The 25,058-nt window shown below is 41.6% G+C and overlaps 1 protein-coding gene across 2 annotated transcripts in view; it reads right to left on the bottom strand.

The window, feature by feature from the left end:
* The window catches only part of SLCO4C1 (solute carrier organic anion transporter family member 4C1), a 761,635-nt gene that overhangs the window by 149,687 nt on the left and 586,890 nt on the right, over nucleotides 1-25,058 (bottom strand). For both annotated transcript variants that reach the window (XM_044063878.1, XR_006363839.1), the window contains exon 9: nucleotides 5,643-5,796. In XM_044063878.1, coding sequence (XP_043919813.1) covers nucleotides 5,643-5,796 — 154 coding nt within the window. The remainder of the gene's footprint in view (nucleotides 1-5,642; nucleotides 5,797-25,058) is intronic.

The raw sequence follows: 25,058 nt of genomic DNA, 5'->3' as shown, positions 1-25,058 counted from the left end.
AGCCAGCCATGTCTACGAATGACTGATCCTGTAACAGCAGCTCTACTTGAGGCCTCTAGGGCATCATAACCACATTGTAAGGTGTGTTTACCCACTTGTTCTGCACTATGCATCATATCCTGCAACTCCGTCAAATCTGGTTGTTCAGGTTGAGACATTTTATTTCTTAATTGTGATAACAGAAACTGCTGATATTTAAGTATATGAAACTGACAATTTAAGGCCCTCATGGCTAGGGTGGCCGAGGTATACCTTTTTTTTCCCACTTTTCCCACCTTTCTAAGGATCTTGACTCTCTTTCGGAAGGTAGTGGATTCTTAGCAGTAGAGGCCTTCATTCCCTTGGGGCCTTGAGAAATGGTTTCAGGGTCAGCATTATGGCCTTTGTAAAGAAATTGGTGAGAGGTAGGAACTCTGTAGTACCTATCAGGCTTGACTGGGGCAGGAGGCAGGGAATCCGGATTAAGGCAAGCCTCCGAATAAACATCATCAAGTATGTCCAAGACAGGAGGTATCGCCAGAGGTCTGTGTTGAGGTAACAAAAGAAATTCCCTAAGTCTTTTCTTGGAATCAGAAAAGTCTTGGCCTTCCCAATGGAAGTGTTCCCTCAAGGTGTGCAAGGTTTCCCCAAAAGAAAAATCCTCAGGAGGAGATACAGAAGGAATGGACTGCTCTGCATCAGAATCTTCAAAAGGGGAGTAAGAGTGTTCCTCTACATCAGAATGTTCTGAAAAAACGGAGCCCTGATCAGAAGAGGAGAATCTTCCTCCACTCTGGGTCTCTTGTCTGGAGGGGGTTGGGAACCCCTGATAAGAGTAATTAAATCCTCAGCCATTTTAAGCATCTGCTTTTTAGGCATGGGGCCTGGAGATGGGCCCTGTGCAACAGGCCTCTTGGGATGCCTGGCTGATTTGGACTTAGTAAAGGCCTTAATGGAAAAGGAAGATGAGGGTCTAAAGACACCATGGGTGGAAGTGGACCTGTCCACATTAGGAGGCTCAACGCTCACAGTGGCTTCGGTGGTTGTAGTCTGGGTATGGGTGCAGGTACCTGCGGTCTCGGTTACAGAAGACACCGCCAAAGAAGTGTCGTCGGTAGTCAGGGACTGCATAGGCATCTCGCTGAGAACCGGACCACGTGTAGCCGGTTTTGGCGTGGTGTCGGTGGGGACCGCGGACCTCGCGTGTCGGTCCTTGTCCTTGCGTTTTTGGACAAAACGGTAGTCGGAGTCTCCGACGACATTTTATAATCAAAGGCTTTACCAAAAAAGTGTTGGGCGAACTCCGCCCGACGCTTAATAGTGCGTTTATTGAAAGTAGCGCAAAAGCGACAGCCCGAGACGTCGTGGTCTGGACCTAAACAAGGTATGCAGAGGGAATGGAAATCCTTATGCGGTATTTGCTTCCCACAAGAAATACAATTGTTAACTTTTTCTGACATCGGTCTGAGGCAAGAAAAAATTTCCCCAACGGGGTACTTAGCTTTAATGAAGACTTCGGTTTCTAATTTTTCGTAAATTCAGGAGCTGGCCGACCGGCACTTACGAACTGCTTCTGCTTCGGGCACCGCGCGGCAAAAAAGACTGGAGAAAATGGCGTCGGCTGTGTCTTATATACTCCTGCCTCACTGACATCAGGAAAGAAAGCGACAGCAACCGACGCCGGACCTGGACTTTGGAATTCGGCCGACCGAGGACCCGCCTGGCGGCAGAGAACCCATCTGTGATTACTGCAGCTGTATGCATGATGAACATCTGAGCTATTGTTTTGTTCAAGCAGCAACTATTAAAGAGACTGACTTGTGTGCAGGTCAGTCTCTTTAATAGCTGGGCTGTCCATTATCTTCCTGTGGCACAAATTTATCATATAAATCGCTTCCTTCAATAGTCATTGGAATTATTTTTTAATTTTATATATTTCTTACCTAGGTAAGCCCACTGGACACTTGTGTCCAGTTTCAAAATAGATGCATTGTCAACTTTCGCAGATTCTTCCTCTTTTAAGTGGTCCACCAGACCTGTTTAACACTTAGTTCTACACACACAGGATTATGATCGAGTTTCTGATCATAATAAACTTATCTCAACACAAGGATATTCTGATAAGGAATTAACCTCAACATGGAAGCTAATCAGGTGAATCGTGACAACTACGTTGAGAACACAAGTAGCTCATTTTAAGAGAGGCTCAATCATAACTCTTTGAATTAGAAGACAGGCCCAATCATAATTCTTTCAACTATATGGAGCTTTACCTGCTCTGATGCATTACTAGTTGCAGAAAAAAATGGAGAAACATAAAATGTTTTGACTTTGAAAGACATGAAACACTTAGCTCTGCCACACAGTGGACAGAAGCTAACTTTAGTGCTGATGGACTATCAGCTTTAAAAGCTGTTAAATACTTTAGTCTGCCTTTTCATGTGCCAGTGAGAAGTGGTTTACAGCTTTAAAAGCTGTTTTACCTTTCCACCTCTGTTCTGTTGTTCCTGCTGTGTGAGGTCTAACTTGAGATTTAAGCATAACAACTGAAAACAGTACCACTTTGGTGCAAGAAGGTGTGTAGCAAGACAAGCTCTTTTCCCTAATTTCACAGGATAATTGGCACATGCCATGTACTACTGTTGCTTTGCAGTGGTTAGTAGTTGTGAAAGTTATATATTTAAAGGAAACAAACTGCTGGAGACTCAGATAAACCGGCATGGAGGGTGTGTCTTTAGGACTGCATTTTGATTAGTTACTAGGATTTATTTAAAAGGTCTGTGCTTCTGACTCGTTTTTTTGATCTGAAGAAGCGATCATCTATTTATCATGAAAGTGCTTATCTGAATTAAAAGTTTTTATTGGGTTCTTGCCCTCCATATCTCCGGTGTGCATATTTTATTTTATACAGTATATTTATTTACTTCTGCCACGCTGAGAAGGCAATCTGTAATTGAGTATCCAAGAACTGTATGTAGTTATGATGGGAAAGCTTTGTGTGGAATGGATAAGCAACCTTACATCTTTAGGCTATTTAAAAAAAAAAAAAAAAACAACATTAGTGGTAGCAGCTGCACATTATTATTCTCAAGTGCCTTACTATGGGGCTGCTTGGATGCTTATTCATTGAAAACAGTGCAAATTTACTATCAAAATAGCACTAAATTTTAGAAATTAGTCATTAACAACAGGGGTGTTCTCTTTCCCCTTTATTTGCTTTATTATTAGAGCCATTAGCAAAGAAAATAAGGGACTAAGTATTTCAAAGATGTAATTGGTATGAATCAAGAAAAATGGCTTTATTTGCAATGATACTATTTTGTACCTGATAAAAATCAGAAAAATGACAGCTCAGTGTTGTGGAACATTTTGAGACAGTATAAAGTCTTCAGGATATAAAATTAATGAAGATAAAACAAAAGCTACAGTTAAAATCTATGCACCCACACATGAATTAGTTTAGCAAAACCCATACTTATGGAGATGCAACAAAATTAAGTAATCAAGAACATGGATTAAAGAGGTTTCGGTTATGGCAGCCAAGGATATTTGGGAAGAGATGAAACAAAAGATTATACAAAAACTGAGAAACAGGAAGTTCTTGTTTATAGATATGGATAGCAAGATACAAGTAATGAAAACGTCTTTAATTGTACATACTGCTCAGGTATATTTTTATCAACCAGTGGAGAAGTTGTGCATAATAATAAATAGTTGTAGGATTTAATCTGGGAGGATAGAGGGGTAATAGTCAAGTGGGATAAGTTGATTCATCCAATAAAGCAATGTAGTTTAGGACTATCTGACTTGAAGGGATATTTTAGAGGTACACAGTTAAGGCTCACATATACAGCACTAACAGATGGCTATAATTCAAAGTGGAAAGATACGGTGAGGGGGGGTCAACAGATAAGGACAGATTGGGATTCTTTATGCAGATTCTTAAGGAGAATTACAACAGCCACAAGGAATATTATATTCATAAAGCTGAAGAAGTATAAGACCTAAGCCAAAGTGAGAATGGAGAAAGGAGATTTTGCTAATAGGGATGACTGCAAGTAGGGGTACAGAGAATAGGCAAGAGGGGGCTTGAGTTTACTGGAGAAAACTTGCAAGGGAACAAAGGTACTAGAAGCCAAAAACTAAGAGGGAACTGTAATACAGTGAGAAGAGGCCAAAACAACATTTGGACTGCAGGTTAGAGATTGCCTTCCCTACCAGGGATTGATAGAGTACAGGCAAAGGGAAAGGGGAATTCTAAATGAAACAGCTGCTCTGGAAGAGTTTGTAGCTGAGTCTAGAACATAAGCTGCTGTTAAAAAATGATAATATACAAAATATTGCATGATAACTGTAGAGTACAACCAGTGGAGGTTAGAAAAGACTGAGAAGAGAGACCGGATAAGCAGTTCACAAGGAAACATTGGGAGGGCATATGTATGGCTGCCAAATATGCAACAAAGTCTAGAAGATTTAGGATTTTGCTTAGAAGTGTTTGCATAGGTATCGTTACATCCCAAGCTGAATCCACAGAAGTTTTCCTCGTGATGAATGTGTGATGGGGAATAAAAAGGTAACTGGGAACATTTTGGGAGTGTAATAACTTGTCCAACTTTAAAAATTCCCTACAGAGTACTACGTCAGAAATACTGGATGAGCAAATGGATGAAACTAAGGGAATTATTTTTTGAGCTAGAATACAGGAACTGAATTGTCTAGACATAGTAAGGCCTTGTTAAGTTTAATTCTGGTGGTTGCCAACACAACAATTACTTGAAAATGGAAATTAAGTCTAAACTAACTTTATCTGAAGTACTGACTATTGTAACATAGATAAAAGAATTGGAATTTGTTTTTTAGAAAAGGGTAGGAGCAGATGACTGACAAATATGGAAACTGTGGGAACAATACATGCAGAATAATGTTTTGGATGAGGAGTCAGGTTTAAGGGAAGGCAGGGATTGAGCAATTTATGTAATGTTGATTTGATGATAGCTATACAAAATAATGTATGTGATGTATAATGTTTGTAACTGGGAACATGTTAATATTTTTTGTTTTCATTCGCCTGCATCTTAAGTGATAATTCAATAAAGGTGTTAGTCATTACCTAACAACTTTGTACTTGGCTTTTGAAAGCTAAACAGAACAGTAAAGGAATGGATTGCTATAAACTGTTGTTCTTACAACATACAATATGCTATTAAATTATAGTATAGCCAACATCAACATCTAACCCAATTGTATAAAACACCTTACTTTGTTTATTACTAATTACAAAAGTTGTATTAAAAATTTTATCACTTTATTACTGTAAATAGTATCTTTTTATAATAATCTTTACTGTAACTGGAGCTTTTCTCCCCAGGCCTCCACTGAAAATGGGTTTCTGACCCAGTGGACTTTCCCGGTCAACAAATGTCTATAAATATTCTACTGCAGTAAACAAAGTTTCACTTTTAATTTTTCCACTGACAAAGCAAAAAACTATAGAATTACAATGGAAAAGCCTGCATAGGGCAATTCAGTTGTGAATAAATGGAGGAATTTAGCATTTAGTGCTGATAGTTTAGTAGATTTTTTTTATCACAAAATCAAGTTGAACAAGTAGATAACAAAACTAGGTGTCAACAAGAAAAAAAGAAAAACAGCATGCTGTTTACCTTTTGTCCACTCTCAGTTCCAGAAACTGCACAGCCTGCAAAGCACGGACTGAAATATTGGATGCCGTCTACACCACATACTGGATCATAGTGCGAATATATGCAACTGCAGTGTGCATTACAAGGAGCACTTAAGTTTCCTGGCACACCAGTCCTGGGAAAAAAGAAACGTGTGAACAAGTGTAATTACCTATAATGAACACAGCCACTGTTTTCAGCAAATATTTATCTTCTTAGCACATTCTTCATATAATAACAAAAGACACGTAAAGTCAAAATTGGTCCAGTGTGAAAGTACAGTGCAGTGAATATTCATTGAAACACTACATCTTCAAGAAGAAGAACACCAGAAAGACTGAGAAGATATCCAGAATAGTAATTCTTAAATTCTTCTTAGTGATACAACTTCTACAAGAAAAGTACAGTTGTGTAAAATCTTACCATAACTGTAGATGTCCTATATCACTGTTGCAGTATTCCTTACATAAGGTATCTCCCTGCCAAGGACAGCCCAACGTTCAGTCAGTATACCAAAGCCTTTGGAATTTTTAGACATTGTACATCACATGTATGCTCCCCATGCAAGGAGTATGGTATAAAGGAGATGTATGGATGTACACACCGCAGAAATTAATAGCCTCAGGAGGAAAAGAGTGTCTCTAGGGACCAGGAGGAACATGAGCATTCAGGAGGAAGAAAAGAAAGGAATACCTGGCCATGATGGCAAGAAAAAGAATAAGGCAGAGCAGATGGGGGAGGAAGGCGGGAGTGAATACTGCAACAGTGAAGAGAAGGACATCTACTTTTATGGTAAGATTTTACACAACTGTACTATATCCTTCCATATCACTGTTGCAGTATTCCTTACATAAAAGAGAGCACAAAAGTTTAAATGGAAATTTGTGAGGAGGAATGCACAGGACAGCCCTCTAGAAACCCATACAGGATAGATCTTGCAAAGCCAGCTCTTGCTCTGGAAACAACATTCAGCGTACCATGTTTAGTGAAGGTATAGACAGAAGTCCAAGTAGTAGCCTCAGGGATGGAATTGGTATCCTGCCCTTTGAAAAAGGCAGCAGAGGAAGCAACAGCTTTGGTAGAATGAGCCTTTACAGAAGCAGAAACATTTACCATGAAAGGAGAAAGAAAAAAAAAATGACCTTAGAAATCCAGGAAAATATGGTTTGTTTAGAAACTGCCAAAGACCTGGAATGAAAGGAAACAAAAAGTTGCTCAGATTTGTGAGTGGACTTAGTCTTATCCAAATAATATCTGAGCTGCCTATGCAAATTCAAGATGTAAATAACCTTCTCACTAGCAGACTGTGGAGAAGAAAAAAAGGAGGGTAAATTAATAAATTGATTAATAGACGACTTACTGACCACCTTGAACATGAAAGAAGGATTAGTAAGAACAGAAACCTCATCCTTGTGAAAAACTAAGAGAAGGAAAGCCATAAGAGCCTGGCGTTCAGATACTCTCTTAGCTGAAACAAGGGCCAAAAGAAGAACTGTCTTCCAAGTACAATGTTGCAAGGAAGCTGAAGTTGCAGGCTCAAAAGGAGCCAGAGTCAATTTTTCAAGAACAAAACTGAGGTCCCAGGAAGGCAGAATAGGCTTCCTGCGAGGCCAGATATGAAGTGCACTTTTAAGAAATTGTCTGACCTCAAACCTAGATGTTAGAGGATAAATTAGGGACAGACAAGCACAAATAACTCAGAGGTGAGCTTTAACTGAAGAATATGTTAATGCAGCATGGAGCAATTCACACAAATAAGAGAGAACCAGAGGAACCCCATTGGAATAGAGATGCTAGTTATGAGAGAGGCAGCAGACAGAAAATCTTTTCCATTTGGACAAATATGATTTCCTGGAAGGGGGTTTCCTGCCCTCCTGCATAACCCTAACCACGTCCTCAAAAAGAGGTGACTAAAATGAATCAAAACCCTATCACCTTCAGCATCAGTTGAAGAGTGAACAAGTGAGGATGGATCAGAGAACCCTTGCATTTTGTGAGAAGATCCACCTGGTGAGGTAACTTGTGGTGGTTGCCCCAGTTAAGTGAAGAAGAATGGAGAACCAATGTTGTCCGGGCCAAAAAGAAGTCACCAGCAAAAGTTTGGGGGAGTCTTGCTTGATCTTAAGCAGGACCCTTAGGATCAGGGGAAAGAAGGGACAGAGAAACATCTCCGTCCAAGGAAAAGACACTGCATCTACCTTCCCAGACAGGGGGCTTGCGACTCTGGAACAGAAGAGAAGAAGTTATCTGTTCGGGGGGGGGGGGGGCAAAAAGATCTACCTGAGGAATACCCCACCAGTGGACAATGGCAAGAAACATCTCTGTGAAGCATCCATTCGTGAGTGTGTGTGCTAAACCTGCTCAGTCTGCCACTATATTTTGCTGTGAAGAAATGTGGACAGAATAGTCATTTGATACTGGACAGCTTGATCTCAGACCTAAAGACAGTCTGCAAAGAAGGTAAGACCACATTCCCCCCTTGCTTGTTTATATACCACATCACTGTGGTATCATCTATGAAAATTTTGAGGGGCCCTGGAAGAAAGAGAATGAAAAGCCTGAAGAGCTAAAAGGAGAGCATTCATCTCCTTGATGGTGATGTGACCTGACCTGTAATGGGGACCGCCAGTGACCTTGGACCTTGAGAAACCTGAGGGAAGCTCCTCACTCCCTTTCAGAGACATCTGAAAAAGAACTCCCGAGATGAGATTGGAGGTTGGAAAGGAAACCCTGGGTTGAGAGAATGCTGATGAACCCACCACTGAAGATCGAGTTTGAGACATGGAATGACAATAACTAGTAACTCCAGTAGATGACAGTGTTGTTGAAGTCACACTGACTTCAGGTACCACTGTAGTTTTCTCATATTGACCCTGGCTACAGGGAGCATAGGAATGGTGGGAGCCATGAACCCTAGAACCTGAGAAAACCTCTGGCTGTGACTGAATCCAGAGGAAGAAGAGACTGAAAAAATGCAAACAGAGACAGAGAACCTTCGTTGGAGGCAGAGATGCCAGCATGGGAATGGTCTGGATCCTACAACTGAGAACAATATAATCCTGAGAAAGAACCAGCACTGATTTCTGAAAGTTTATGGTAAACCCCAGACTTTGTAACAGACAAACAGTAAAGTGGAGGTGCTGAAGCTCCCATCCTACAGAATGCAAGTGCAGGAGCAAGGCACTTGGTGAATACCACTGGGGCAGTAGAGAGTCCAAAGAGCAAAGCAGAGAACTGAGAGTGCAATGAAGAAACAGAGAAAACCAAAAACCTCCTGAAACTGAGATGGATAGATACATGGACCTAGGTATCCTTGAGGTCCACAGATACCAAGGTGACCTGGAGAAGAAGAAGGGGAACAGGGTTTGAAGGGACATCATCTGAAAGGAGGGGACCTTTAATAAGGTAAACACACAGACTTCTCAGTGGTTTCAATCTAGAGGTACCAAAAAGACACCAAAATACTTAAAACTGGATTTATTTAGCACTTTTGTTTCTCTCCAATAGAAACTTCATCAGAATACAAAATAAATTATGACCCAGCCTCATTTTAATATCCCTCCAAATTACAAACTAACCAATCACACACTACTATAAGTTACTTAAAAACTATTTTAAAGAAAAAGGCATAAATCAACCAAAAATGTAAACACAAACTTTTACATTTTTAAATGTTTCAACTTTAACAATTAATAGAACAGGTTTTGTTAATGCCTGGCATTTTTGTTGCACTGAGTTTCTTTAAAATAGTTTTTAAGTAATTTATAGTAGTGGGTGATTGGTTAGTTTGTAATTTGGAGAGATTTTAAAATGAGGCTGGGTTTTTTTTTTTTTTTGTATTCTGGAGTTTCTGTTGGAGAGAAACAAAAGCACTAAATAAATCCAGTTTTAAGTATTTTGGTGTCTTTTTTGGTACCTCTGGATTTGAACTACTGAGAAGTCTTGTGTGCTTTTCTTGATGGTTTTAGTGTCTTTTGGATTACAGTACCTTTAGAGAAAGATGTTGAGTGGAGAAAGGTACAGAATGGGTCTCCAGGTGCCTTCTTTCCTGGAATAAAAACCCTTCCCTTTCTGGGTAGGGGGCAGAACTCGCATAGTGTCCTAAGCCAGAAAGGCCTGAATCACTTCTGGAAAGAAAGGAAGCTGTTCCTGTGGAGGTTAAAGGGATGCCCAGAAAGAGGAAGGGATTTCCACACCATAAAATATCCCTAGCGGATGGTGGACAAAACCCAAGAGTGTTGAGTGACCTTAGCCAAGTGGGAAGGGACAAGGAAAGACAAAGAGATAAGGGAACCTGGCCTACGGACAGGGGATGCAAACTGTCATACAGAGCCTGGTTTGCCCTGAAAAGAAGGCTTCTGAGAAGTAGGAGTCTGAGTAGACTTAGCTGGGGGTACACGCCTTTAACCCTTATGCTTAACAGATGGCGAGCCTGTCTGCAAACAAAGGCAGACTTGGAGGGATAATCTCTTTGAAATTTAGGGAGAAGAAAATCAAAAATATGTTTCAATTCCTGCAAAACCTTACCTTTATGCTAGAGGGACTTAAAAAGCTCAGCAATAGCAGAGCCAAAAAAGGTTCTTATTATCAAAAGGGGCATCAAACAATTTAGCTTTAATGTCATCAGGCAAAGGCTGAAGTCAAAGCCAAGAGTCTTTCTTCTTCTTCTTTCGGCTTTTCCCGGTTAGGGGTCACCACAGCGGATCACCTGTCTGCTCATGACTGGCAGTGGAGTTTTACGGTGTTGAGTTGCCAGCCCGGTGCCCAACCTTCCAAAGTAGGTACTCACACCTAGGGCCAATTTAGAGTGTCCAATCCACCTACAGCATGTCTTTGGGATGTGGGAGGAAACCGGAGCACCCGGAGGAAACCCACGCGACCACAGGGAGGACATGCAGACTCCGTACAGAAGGCACCCCAGCCGAGGATCAAACCGGAGAACCTCTTTCTGTGAAGCGGCAACGCTAACCACTGCACCACTGTGGCTTCCCAAGTCAAAGCCAAGAGTAATGCCTCAAAACAGTACCAAATGCAGCAGCCCTTGAACAAGCATCAGCTAAATGATAACTATACTGCATTGAAATGAGCCATTTGACAGCTAGAATCCAAGAAAGGGCCGAGACCTTCCGTTCTGAATCAGGAAGGTCAGAAATTGGAGGAGAAGCTTGAGAAAGAATGGATAAAATACACCTGGTCATATGAGTCTGGTAATTGATCGCCCTAAATGCTAGGGTGGCAGCAGTATAAACTTTTTTGTCTAGACTTTCCATGGGTCTACTATCTTTATCTGAAGGAAGTAGTTTAATATAAGGCAAAAGCTTAAAAGTTTTGTCAGAAGACAAAAACACTACAGAAAGATCAGCAGGATATTTGCACAAATATTTACAATCATTGGACACCTTGTAAAATCTGTCAGGCTTCTTGGAAGCTGGAGTCAAGGAGCAACAGAGACTACTGAAAAGGTATCAAAGAGGGCATTCAAGATGAGAAACAGCAAACAGTATGGGAGATTCCATCTGGAGGAGTTCATTCCTGTTTTGAACACCAGAAACCCGAGAACAGTCCTGTCTGAAATATTCCATCATGCGAGAAACAGTGTCCCCAAAAGAGTGTTCTTCTAAGACAGAATCTGGACTAATAGAATCCTCTTCCTCAGACCCATAATCCAAAGGAAAAAGGATCTGAGAATAGTATGCCAAATATTCTTCCACATAATCCAAATCCTCTTCAGAGGACTCATGCCCTCTGGGTCTCTTAAGAGGAGCAGATGACCAGGGAGAAGTAGGCCCAGAGACTCCTTGAGAAGGCTTCAAGCCCATTAAAGCATTAAACAATCCCTGGGTAAAATTCTGCCATTCACACTGGGGATCTTTAACAGCAGGGGAAATTTTTTTTTTGTTTCTTTTGAGGGACATCTGCCTGAAAAACTCTCTCAACCAGTGTAGTAGGAATCTTCTCCCAGACTAAAATCTACAGTATTCTCCTTGGTCCCTCAGATGCAATCAGTCAAGGTTTCCCTTCAACATCCACAGCAGATGTTTGTAAATCCTCCAAGGATGCGTGAAAATTCAAATCCGTGCTGGCCTCCAAAACGGTAGAGGCAGAAGAATCCAAAGCATCAACCATATGATCCTCTGGGCTTTCACCAGCCTCAAAAGAGATGTCTAGGAGAGGATGCAGAGCAGCCAAATCAGACCTGAGTTTTTTGGCCTTTTTCTTGGCAGGCATCTGACCTTCAGGATGGGAAGACTCCACCACAGCACCTTCAGCCAACAATTTTAGATGTTAGTTTTCTAGGTAAATAGGCAAGGAGGTGAGAGGATTAAATAGGGTCCGAGGGAGAAACGCTTGGCAGATAGAACACTGTGTATGGTCGTGAGAAGCACCCAGACAGGACAGTCACAGTTTGTGATGATCTCTATAGGGAATCTGCCTCCCCCACTGTTCTGGATGACATGTAAACTCACAAAAATAAAAACAAAGAGAAAAGAAGAAACTCTAAAGGGGCAATTATCTGAAACACAGATCTGTAACCAGCACAGGAGGAGTGTTCAGACCAGGGTTGCCGGACATCCCGATATGAGCAGGATTTGAGCGGGACAGTCCTGAGTTCAACAGACAAATCCCAAGTCCCTGTGGTGGATGGAGATTCCCAATAGCTCCTGTACCTAGATAGTGTACACAAACATATTATATAGTATCTTTGTATGTGCAACTGTGTTTAACCTGACTTGGCAAAACTCTGTGAATCGTGTTTCCTCCACTAATGTGTGACAGGAAAATAACACCATCACTGTTACCAAAACAACAAACCATTTTCAGCACAAAGCGAAAATATTAATAGCGATCCCAGACATGACATAGTTAAGTATCACCTGATGCACACTGACATTTAACTAAGCAGCAAAGTGAGATATTTTGCCAATGTCCCTATGGGATTCTAGCTCTCAAAGCATTGATCCATGCCTCCAAAAAATCAAGACAAAGGTAGTGGCTTAATAGTTAACAAATAATGGTGCTCATAAACTTGCTGACTTTTCTTTCAGAAAATGTGTATGGATTACTCAACTTTCAAAATCGGTACTAAGAATATTCAAAAACTGTCACTGATTTGCAAGCTTTATCCTTCTTTTTGGCACCAGCCTTGATTCCAAGATAAATGGCTGAGAACTACATTAAATTAGAATTATGTTCTCTGTTCCCTGTAACCAAACCTACAGGTATAGAGACTGAGAGAGTTGAAATGAACTGGAGTGCTACTTTGGAAATGCACATTTCTGTGGTACCAGGGCTGTGCCAAGCTGAGAAAAACTAATTAAAAATGCTGTGTATTTTCTCTCTTTGTTTCCTACTAGTAACACAGTTAGTTTGCAAAATAAATTGTGACTTTTTGGGGATGGAAGCTACCTCCACAGAGAGCCCAGTAACAAAGATGTGATGATGAGGAAAACTATTCCGATAGTAGAGAGAATTTTTGTCTCAAGGGTTAACTTTAAATAACGAGTCAAGGCTTAGGATGCTGTACATTTCTGCATACTAATACTTTTTTTGTAAAGTGCTATTAATTTAATGGGCATGACTTTTGGTGATTAAAAAAATAATTTATTTTTGGTCACTTGAAATGGTGGCTGTCCCAACCTGCAATTTTGGAAATCTGGCAACCCTGGTTCAGACCGATGTTCAATGATGGCATTTGGACTTGCGGCAAAGAAGTTCTGAGTTATGTACAGCACCTTTATGCCCTATGCCTTGGGCAGGGAACATACGCATGACATATGATGGCGGTAAATTCCAAAGTGTTTGGTATACTGGCCAGACATTGGGCTACCCTTGGCCGGAGATCTCTTATGTAAGGAACAGTGCAACAGTGATATGGAAGGACATCATTTTTTCCCCTTATAAAACAAACTTATTTTTTGGCCAAATTTATGCATTTAAATGTATATATAGTTCATAGGTAGGTACTAGGCTATCGGCCAAAGGGCCTAAGTAAGCCTAAACAAAAAGGTTCCCTGGCTTATGGCACCCAAGAAAGTTACTTTCCTGTGCCCCTGTCGAGCAGAGCCACAGAAGTGATCCCGGGGTGTATTTTCTATTTCCCATCCACTCATCAAGATTTTTCTTGAAGAATGCAAATGAATAACTTTGCTTGACATAGATGGGTAGCTTGTTCCAGAGTATGGGAAGTCTCTGGGACAGGAATCTATCCCTCCAGCATGTCCTGTTTATTGTGGTGACAAGGTTTAGGTCCCTAGAGCATGTACCTCAGAGGGATTGGGACTTCTTTAGGTGTAGCATGTCCAACAGCTCTGGGTTTGACATAGCTTTATATGTTAGGCAGAGATCACCTCGGCGTAGGCAAAATCCTATGGAGTAAAGCTGGAGTTTTTTGAGACGGTCAGTGTAGGGCATCTGTTTGAGGCCAGTAATAATCTTTGTGAGGTACTTCTGTGGCCTTTCCAGCTGATGCAGATGTCTTGTGAGGTACATTCCAAAAGGGGCGTTGTACTCTATAATGGGTCTAATGAGCGTCGAGTAGAGGGGAACAATGACCTCTTTTTTCCTGGATGAGAACCCTACTGTGATGAGGTGTGCCATGTTGAAGGATTTCCTGACTACTGTGCTGATGTGATTATCAAAGGAGAGACTACTGTCCACCTGGGTCCCAAGGTCTCTTATCACATATTCGGCATTAAGTAGACTGCCGCCTATGTGGTAGTTCATGGGGACAACGTTTTTACCAAATGGGATGACAATGCACATTTTGGCATAGAGCTTGAGGCCATGGCTCTGACACCAGGCATCTATCTCAGTGAGGCCCTTCTGTAGGATGTCCACATCATTTGGGGACTCGACTATAGCTCCTAGTTTGCAGTCATCTGCGAACTTCATTGGTCAAAGGCCTTCTGTGTTGGCCTGTACTTCAGAGTAGTAGATACCAAACAGGAGAGGTCCCAGGACTGAATACTGTGGTACTTCACTTGTCACTGGTTTGAAGTCAGATTTGGAGTCTGCAACTTTTACAGTGTGGGTTCTGTCAGTGAGCCAGTTGGCAACCCATCTTGTGATGTAGGGATTTATACCTAGTTTAGCGAGTTTAGCTATAATTCCAGATTGGGGGATGGTGTTGAATGCCTTGGCGAGGTCAGGATAGGCTGTGTGAACCACCTTACCCTCATCTGCGGCTTTGGTAACTGCCTCAAAGAAGTCAATCAGGTTCAGGAGGCATGATCTGCCTTTCACAAACAAAAACTGGATGGGGTCCAGAGTTTGGAGGTTACCAATGTCTTTGTTTCTGAGTTCCATGATGACACGTTCCATGGCCCTACAGACCAGGCTTGTCAGGCTAATAGGGTGATAGTTCCTGGGATTAGTGGTGGCTCCCCCTTTGTGCAGTGGGAATAACTGTTACTGTGTGCCATTCAGTGGGCACAAAACTTGATGTGAGGCTATGATTGAACATGGTGCTTAGGTGGGGAGCCAGTTCGTTCTGAACTTTGTGTAAAACGCAGCCTGGGATGCTGTCCGTTCCCATGGATGCTGTGTTTTTGGCTTTAGAGAGTGCAGCTTTTACCTGCGTAGTTGTGATTACAGGGACTCTGCATTCTTCCTGTATAGATATGGGCAATATCAGTTGATTATGTAATTTTCCTGGCGTTGTGCTGTAATTCAGAGCAGATCTGGGTGTTGCCATTGAGATACTTGACATAGCTATAGAATGCTTTGTGGTTGTCCCTAGAATCGGTGGAAATTTTGTTTTTGTAGCTAGATTTGGAGGATCTTATAAAGGATCTCAGCTTTTTACAGAGGCTGACCAGGGAGCTCCTCCACACATGGGATTTTACTCTCTTTTGGAACAGTTTATTCCTTCTGTTGTAGAGTTTGTTTATGGCAGGGGACCACCAGATTGGCTTCCTTTTTCTGAAGGATAACGTCTTGGTTCTGTTTGGGACAGCACGATCCATACACTTGTGTAAGTGCTTATAGAGTGCATTTGTGTAGGATTCAGCAGCTGTAACTGCATTGTCCATCTGCATGGGTGTCATGAAGTTAGCCACTTCTGTCTTAAGCATGAAGTTGGCTTTGGAGACATTTTTTACTGTGGTTTCCTTAATGGGGGGTGAGGGCAGATGTGGCTATCTAGCGTGATTAGCTTATTTTTTGGATCTGACCAACATGGAGCTGACCTCAGGTGTGGAACACCGGTCACTCATGTTGGTAATGAGTACATCTAGGATATTGTTGCCCCTGGTGTAGATGTGGATAAGCTGATCCAGGGCAATGGAATTAATGAATTCCAGAAAGCGTTGAGCAAAGGAGTTGGTACATGAGTAGTTTTCCCGGTTAATGGTGGGGTAGCTGAAATTGCCCATTATTAGGGTGTTTGGTTGAACCCTAATATTTTCCAGTATATTAAGAAAAGAGCAGTGGGAATCCTGGGGCATGGTGGGTGATCTGTAGCAAGCTACAATTTGGACTGCAGTTTTGCCCAGAGTTAGTTGCACTTGGATAACCTCGGATGCATTATGCTGAGCAACTAGCCTGGAGGTGTAGATATCCTTAATGAATATGGACACACCTCCGCCTTTGGTGTTCTGGTCCAGGTTAGGTGGCCGAAAAGTGTGGTATGAGTTATAGCCTGGTAATGCAGGAGTGTTCTCTGGAGCCTTGAACCAGGTCTCGGTCACTGCACAGATATCGATGTTCTCCATTTTAAGGAGTGCCTTGAGGGAGTGCATTTTGAGATTTAGACTTCTATCATTGAGTAGCATTACCCTCAGTTTTTGCTTTCCTGTTTCTATTACGGAGGTAAATTTGTCATTTGAACCTTGCCTAAAAAAGGCACTATAGGGGTGACAAGAGCCTTAGCCAGTATCTGGAATCCCAGGGGTGACAGGTGCAGCCCATCTCTGGCAAAGCATCGTGGTCTGTTGACCATGTCGTCCCAAGCAGACAGATACTGGATCCCCTTAGAATGACACGAGAAGTTTAGCCAATTGTTGAAATCAATCATTTTGTCCTTGTACTGCGGTATCATTCTGGGCGATGGCAGGATGCTACTCAGGGCTAGGGTCATACCTGCCTGGGCTACAAGATTGGAGAGCTCTTCCATGTCTCTTTTCATGTAGTCCAGGGAGGTACATCTCAGGTCATTCACACGAACATGGACAATGACAGAGTCATATTTGTACTTGTTGTGGAGTGACCTGAGTGTGTGGGTTATGTGGCAGATCCTGGTACCCGACAGGCAGCTGACAGTAACCTTCTCCTTGTTTAGCGTGGTGAGTGGGACATCAGTGTACCTGACAATACAGTCAACATATGACTAGTGTGTTGGCTACGTTGTTTTGCCTTATGGGTTGTTGTTGAGTGGCACACTGAGTCTGTGGGCTATGCATCATTTGGCTTGTGTTGGGGGGGTGGAGGTTGCTTGTGTTTCTGCTTTGGGGGTCTCTGTTACTTGAGCAGATTATTATTGAGAGCCTCCATGAAAGTTTTTGTGTTTCTATGTGTGAATTTTGGTGGTGTAGGTTTAGTGAGACTATGTGATGAGTGTGGTGTGGTGCAAGTGTTTACCTTCTCCTATTGACTGTCAAGTTCAGTCTTGGTTGGAGAGAGCTTTACCTCCAATTTGGCTGGATAAGTGCATCTCTCACAGGTTGCAGTGTTGGATGGTAGGAGAACAGGGTTGTCTGTGTACATGGGGCAATTGCTACATTGCCCCAAGATGCCCAGATTCATCAGATAGACAGGAGAGAACATTGGGAGCTGACCCTTGGACATGTCTTAATAAAAATCTATTTTCCTCTAGACAAGTGAGGAAAGTGAGTACAAGAACTATTTTTCTCTAAGTGAGGAAAGTAAGGATAAAACTATTTTCCTCTAGGTAATGAGGAAAGCTGAATGCTGTAGCAAATTGTAGCTTATTTAGTGCTTACAACAAGTTCTGAACAAGTGCTGAGCACGAATAAGCAAATTCAAGTGCTAAAACTAAGAATCTGAACTAGACTAGTTACAGGAAAGAAAACAAGTGCAAATGCGGGCTTTTAAATCAGAAAGTTGAGAGAGATGGAAAAACTGCCCAAATAGCCAATAACTACACTTTCTGGGCAAGAACCACTCCTTGTATGGTAGATAGGCTACCTAGTGCTTACCACTCCCACTGATAAGCTAGAAGGCTTGGGGGCCTCAGGAGCTTACAAACAGTCCTGGATACAGCAAATCTGTATCTGGACTACACTAGTTACAGGAAGTGGGGGAAACAAGTGCAAATGCAGGCTTTTAAATCAGGAAGTTGAGAGAGATAGATAAACTGCCCAAACAGCCAATAACTAAAATTTCTGGGCCGGAAACCACTCCTTATGTGGTAGATAGGTTACCTAGTGCTTACCACTTCCACTGATAAGCTAGCAGGCTTCCCTCCAACACAGATAGGATTGGGGGGCTCAGAAGCTTACAAATAGTCCTGGATATAGGAAATCTGTATCTGGACTAGACTAGTTACAGGAAAGGCAGGAAGTAAGCATACACTTTTTGTTACAGTTAAGCAGAACACAGGGAGATTCTAGCAAAGTTTTTCTTTTTTGTAAAGGAAGGGGAGAGAGGAGAAGCAGAAGATAATTCAAGGTTAGGAAACTAAGTGGGTTGGCCTTCTCAAATGTTCTCTGTATTATGTAGAATGTACTAATGACACTAGACTGGGAGGAGTGCCCCAGATCAAATTTACAGTAGGGGCAAGCAACTGCAAAGCCACCAAGTATAACAGCAACACACCAACAGGGAGGAAGGGTGGTGAACAATACTAAAGCTACTAGCCTACACTCTTTTAGACAGTAAACACTACAGAAATGTTCATTACAGCAGAAGAACAGCAGTGAGCCACAAAATGAAAGTTGTACATAGATAAAGGAGCAAGGAGACTCTACAGAATGCTTTTAACTGCAAACAAATCAGTTATACGATACACTCCTTGGCAGGAAATCAGAACAAACAGGTGCTTAACAAGTACAAACATTTTCCGTTAATACCTTTCACACAGTGAAACTAGCAAAAAAGCTTTATAAACAGTGTAACAGTAAAAACCTTATTTATCAGGCCCTGTAAGGCAGACAGTTTTAGTTTAACTGTGCAGATTTGTTAAGAGCAATAAAATACAGTAAAAAGTATGCAGCAGGCAATAAAAAGTGCTATATATAAATTGCTAGAAGCAATAACTAGTAAAAATAAGCAGAAAAAACATGACACTTTTTGTTATATATCTCAGATCAGAGTTGTAGTCAATGTCCCTCCTCCACTCGGCTCAGCGTGTATTAGACAGAAATCCTCTCAAGGTTAGGGCTTAAATACCAGAAGATACAACCTTAAACAACTTTTTTTAAAAAAAGCTCAGAAGAACCAATGAGTGCTTACTCCAAGCCCTAGATCATCCAACCTCCACCAGCCAGCAGCCAATCAACATAAACCTGCCACGAAGGTAAAGAAAGACTTCTTAACTTATCTGTCTTGAAGTTCAGTCTATAAACTGCAGCAAAATTCCTCCTCAAAGTAAGCTGACAAAGCTGCTGCATAGACGGATAAAGTAGGTTTTTCCAGGATTCTTAGTTTGGAGCAGTGGAAAATAATACCATGTCCAGATCAGCTGTTCATAATGAAAACCCAAGTCATTTGTTAAGATGGGATGTCCTAGGTTTTCCTGTTACTTTCATGACTAGTAAAAGTACTTCAGAAAGATGAATCTATTTTCATCTGATAGTTGGTAATCATAAACACTTCTAATGGGCAGCAGATTCAGATGAAGAATTCTGCACTCTTGATAATAGAGCAAAATCTGGATTTGGAAACTTTTTCATGAGTATTTCACTACCATTTGCAACAAGTGGGACATCTGCGGTGCTCTTTTTGAATTTGGGGCTATCAGAATGGCAATTTTTACTTTAAGAACACTTTCTGAATCAAGGATCTAAATGTGTGTGATGAATTAGTGTGCTGTGAAAGCATACTGGAAAAGAAAGTGGGAGACACCTATTGTGTTCTTGAGCAAAACTTCACAACTTGTGCATTCTTTTAACATGCAAGCAGTCCTGGATGATGATTTCTAAACAAAGAAATAAAACATATTTATTTTCCACTTACAAGCCACTGAAACTCTGCTGTTAAACTAAAGTGGTCTAGATGATGAGCCACTTACAGAATAAATCCTCTCTAAATAGCAGTCTCCCAATTTTATTTATCTATCTGTCTTTGTTAACCATGATAGTCTAATTGGGCAAAGCCCATTCTCAGCAGAGGCCTGATGAGAAAAGCTCCATCAGAGGTACATACTTAACTGCTTTTACGTTATCTGTTTATGGTTCCAGAGATATAGTTGTTGCAATAAAGAACTGCAGAGAGTACGGTTTAAACTGACAAACTGAAGGCTTTTTGCAACAGAAGATAGTATTTACTGCACTAGGAGTTTATTTCACTAGAAGTTAGATAATATAGATGTATTTTATTAAGACACAAAACCTTAGTAGTGGAGGCAAATACCATGAGATACTCTATCCTGTGAAATTACAATATATTTTTAGTATTTATGAAGAGGTAGACAGCAGGAAGACCAGGTGTAATAAGCTGTAAGATATGGTAGCTGAGGTATGGGCTTTGTGTAACTGGACAGATAACCTGACCAATCCATTTGTTCTCCATGCTAAAAAGCCATTCATGGGAGGTTGTCATCCAGGCAGCCATTATTTTGCATCTATTTTTATTGCTAGTCTTAAACCCTCCCCATGGCTGATTAGCATCCTAACAGATAAAAGGGCTTTTTTATGGCTTTCCATTTGGATATGTGTATGCCTGCACATGCCCCATGAAGGCTACCATACAAATGCAGCTTGGAAGTGCCAAATGCATTTCATTTTCACTAGCCCACATGCTGCAAGTTGCACACTTGTACTCAGTAGGTTCTGGCACTGCAGCAGACTAGACTGTCTCTCTTGACCAAGATGAGCAAGCCAGCATTAGCTCATGCAGTTGCAGGGTCAGTATTCAGCCTTGGGGCACAGTAAGGACTTTATTCTTTTGCACCACAAAAGTAAAATTTACCTTCTAAGAGGGATAATTTAGCCATAATCCTCTAAAATTTAGTTCAACATAGCTTTGAGGCCCCACTAGTTTGTGCTCACATGAGGGGGATCACATGGAATCACAGCATGCAAGAAGCCATGTATCTTAAAAGCTAAATATAGTCTATTATTTCAGCTCCATCTATTTAAAAACTAGGAGGACATCCATAGTTTCTCTTACATTCTTCATGCAAGTACTCAGTCATTCATAAGCCCTTATTCTCATTTACATTCTTTATGCATGTATTCAATCATTCGCTCAATCATTCATTCATTCTCTAATACCCACTTTTAACCAATTCAGAGTTGTGAGGGCAAACTGTCTATCCTTGTACAAAATAGATACAAGGCAGAGAAACCAGTGCTGAAGGCAGCACCAGGTTATAGAAGGATGGATACACACATACTTGCACAGGCAATCTGGACAATGTATGTATTTAAAGTGCATTAGGTTATGTTTGCAAGTGCCTTTGATTTGCAATTAATTTTCTGTTTTACCCCTCATGATAATGTTTCAAGTGATTTTGCAAAAAAAAAAAAAAAATTATAGTGTGCTGATTTTTTTTTTTTTTTTTTTTGTAGTTTCACTGTTTACTCAGTTTCTCTCCACAATCACACCCAAAAATGGTGCCATGATGGGTACAGAACAATGATTTAGATGCAGAGAGACCAGATAGCATAATGTTTAAGGTCTTTGCCTCACATGCACAAGGTTCGATCCTGACCTCTGGCCAATGCCTGCTTAGAGTTTGTATGTTCTTCCTGCATCTCTGTGGGGTTGCTCCCACCTCTGAAAAACATGCTGAATGTTTCCATCACAAATCCTCCATAGAATGCAGCTCTGGGCAGCAGCACAGGCTCTACATGGCATACTACAGGGGAATAGTTGTATACAGCAACCGCTTTGGGCATCTACTGCAGTGCGCAGTATCCTCATGACAGGAGAACTCAGTTCACAGACTGTGTGTCATGGAAGGGCTAGCTGGCCACTTGACAATGTAAAATATGGTTCTAGGTGATTCGGCCATCTTGACTAATGCTACTAAATGGACATGGATATTTGGAGGTGGTAAGTGGGTTGAGGACCTCGCTTACTCTGACTTACACCAGGAACCTATGCTAATGCTGGGAGGGGTACATGTGCCCCTATTGGCCAGTATGCACCCACCATAAAGCCCAGCAACTAATAAGCTATTGATCAGAACATGTCTAGATGCCCAGCTTGGGTTACCTGGGATAGCTCTATTGAGTGAAAGCTTGACATAAAACCAATTTACCTGCCAAACATGAACTACAAATTGCTACATGCAGTGTAGGTTCACTGATATGATGCAGCTTGGAAGTGGATGACATGATGGTAAGGCGGCAACAAGACGGAAGGGCAGTGCGGCAAAGCCACTTGGTTTGGGATACAGACTCTACTATTCAGGAGCAGGTCAGGCCAGAAATAGTGTGGGAATTGTAGTGAGGAAGTGGCTTCAGAAGACAATGAGGGATGCCATCAGAATTGGTGACGGACTCATGGCAATCAGACTCCATTGTAATGATAGGGCAGTATTCATAATCTCAGCCTATGCCCCACAGCCGGGTTGTGACAGTGAAGAAAAGAGGGCATTTAGGCAGCAGTTGCAGGATCTACTACATAAAGCAGGACAACTTGAATTGATGTTAATAATGGGTAACTTAAAAGCACATATTGGGACAGACAGAGAACAGGATATGAGGACTGCTTGGATTCACATGGGTGGGGAAAAGGGAATAAAGGAGAGGCCATTCTAGACTTCTCTGGCAAGTGGCTTGCTAGTAGTCAACACGTTGTTCAGAAAGAGAGAGAGTCACAAGATCACATACAAGAGTGGCCAACTTGCAATCAGGTAGAAGTCCTCCTAGTAAGGAAAGGACACTAGGGAAAATTCAGTGATTGCAAAGTCATCACCAGTGAAACAGTTAGCCCACAGCATACATCAATGGTTGCCACAATTAGCTGCAATCAGTAGTCAGAGAAGGCTCTAAGGTCAAAAGAAACAGGTTGGCAATCTGGAAGTTGATTGGAAAGAAAGCACAACAGTTTGAGGAATTAGTCAGGGCTCCAGCACCTCAAGAACAGGAGGAAATAGGTGAAGCAGAAGAAGAATGACAGCGCCTCAAAGCACCATGTGTGAAGAATACAGAACAGATATGTGGCAGAGCCAGGTGTGGAAATAAGGTACACAAGGAAAGCTGGTGGTGGTGGAATGCAGAGGTCCAAGAAGTCATCAAAAGAAAGGAGGAGTGCAGGAAAAAGGGGAAGATAGACAAGACTGACCAGGCTAGGAAGGAATAGCGGCTGGTTAACAAAGAAGCTAAGAAAGAAGTTGCAGTAGCAAAGAACAAAGCATCAGAGGCACTCTACCAGCTTCTGGAAAGTAAGCCAGTAGATGGCACAAAGAAACTAAATTAGGTTGCAAGGCAAAAACAGAAACAGACAAGATAGTCAGACACCCTTCATAAGAGATTCCAGCAACAACCTACTCACCAGTCCACAGGACATCACAGGCAGATCCAAGAAATACTTCCATCAACTTTTGAATGATCCAGACATAGCCTATGATGAGAGATGAGGAGGAACCCACCATATAAGAAGTAACAACAGCAGTACTAAGTCAGGGAAAGCAGCAGGCTCAGATGAGTTCACAGCAGATAAGATAAAGATGATGGGTGAGACAGGGGAGACATGGCTCCTGAGGGTACTCACAGCAGTGTGGAGAGAAAGTTGTATCCCAGATGACTGGAAAATAAGCATACTAGTGCCAGTGTTCAAGAACAAAGGGGACATTCATAACTATGGGCAGCACAGAGGTATCAAACTCCTGTCACATTGCATGAAAGCTCTGGAGAGGGTGACTGATAAATGAATATGCAGTATAACAGAAGGTAAGATGGGAGATATGCAATTTGGATTCAGATCAGGATGCAGCACAACTGACCCAATGTTTGCAGTGAGACAGACAGGTGAGAAGAAGCTAGAAACCAAGTCCAAATGGCCATTCCTAAATTTGGAAAAAGCATGTGACAAGGTCTCAAGAAAGCTGCTTTGGGCAGCCCTGCGGTCTTTCAAAGTCCCAGAAACATTGATAGAATTACAGTAGATATAAAAAGTGTACACACCCCTGTTAAAATGCCAGGTTTTTGTGATATAAAAAAAATGAGACCACACTAAATCACTTCAAAAAATTTTCCACCTTTAATGTGACCTATAACCTGTGCAATTCAATTGAAAAACAAATCTGTTAGGGGAAAAATAAAAAAAAATAAAAACATTCAATAAGCTGGTTGCATAAGTGTGCACACCCTTAAACTAATACTTTGTTGAAGCACCTTTTGCTTTAATTACAACATTCAGTCTTCTTGGGTACGCACCTGCCATCAATTAAAGAGACTCTGATTAACCCCAAATAAAGTTCAGCTGTCCTAGTAGGATTTTCCTGACATTTACTCAGTTGCCTGCTACAGCAAAAGCCATGGTTCAGAGACAGCTTACAAAGCATCAAATGGATCTCATTGTCGAAAGGTGTCAGTCAGGAGAAGGGCACAAAACAATTTCCACATCATTGAATATGCCATGGAACACAGTGAAGATGGTCATCAAAAAGTGGAGAAAATATGGGACAACAGTGACTTTGCAAAGAACTGGACGTCCCTCTAAAATTGATGAAAAGACTAGACAAAAACTGGTCAGGGAGGCTGCCAAGAGACCTACAGCAACACTGAAGGAGCTCCAGGAATTTCTGGCAAGTACTGGTTGTGTACTACATGTGACAACAATCTCCCATATTCTCCATATGTCTGGCCTATTGAGTAGGGTTGCAAGATGGAAGCCTTTTCTTACACAGAAAAACATCAGGCCCGGCTAAAATTTGCAAAACAATACATCAGGTTTCCCAAGAGCATGTGGAAAAATGTGTTATGGTCTGATGAGACCAAGATTTAACGTTTTGGCCACAATTCCAAAAGGTACGTTTGGCACAAAAACAACACTTTGCATCACCATAAGAACGCCACCCCCATGGTGAAGCATGGTGGTGGCAGTATCATGCTTTGGGGTTGCTTTTCTTCAGCTGGAACTGGGGCTTTAGTCAAGGTGGAGGGAATTATGAACAGTTCCAAATGTCAGTCATTTCTGGCCCAAAACCTTCAGGGATCTGCTGGAAAGCTGAAGATGAAGAGGAATTTCACCTTTCAAAACAACAATGGCCCCAAGCATACATCCAAATCAACAAAAGAATTGCTTCACCAGAAGAAAATTAAAGTT

The sequence above is a fragment of the Protopterus annectens genome, chromosome 2.part2, assembly GCF_019279795.1.
Source record: "Protopterus annectens isolate FY-2018-M chromosome 2.part2, PAN1.0, whole genome shotgun sequence".
In the NCBI taxonomy this organism is placed as follows: Eukaryota; Metazoa; Chordata; order Ceratodontiformes; family Protopteridae; genus Protopterus; species Protopterus annectens.
This window is presented reverse-complemented; position numbering and strand designations above follow the sequence as displayed.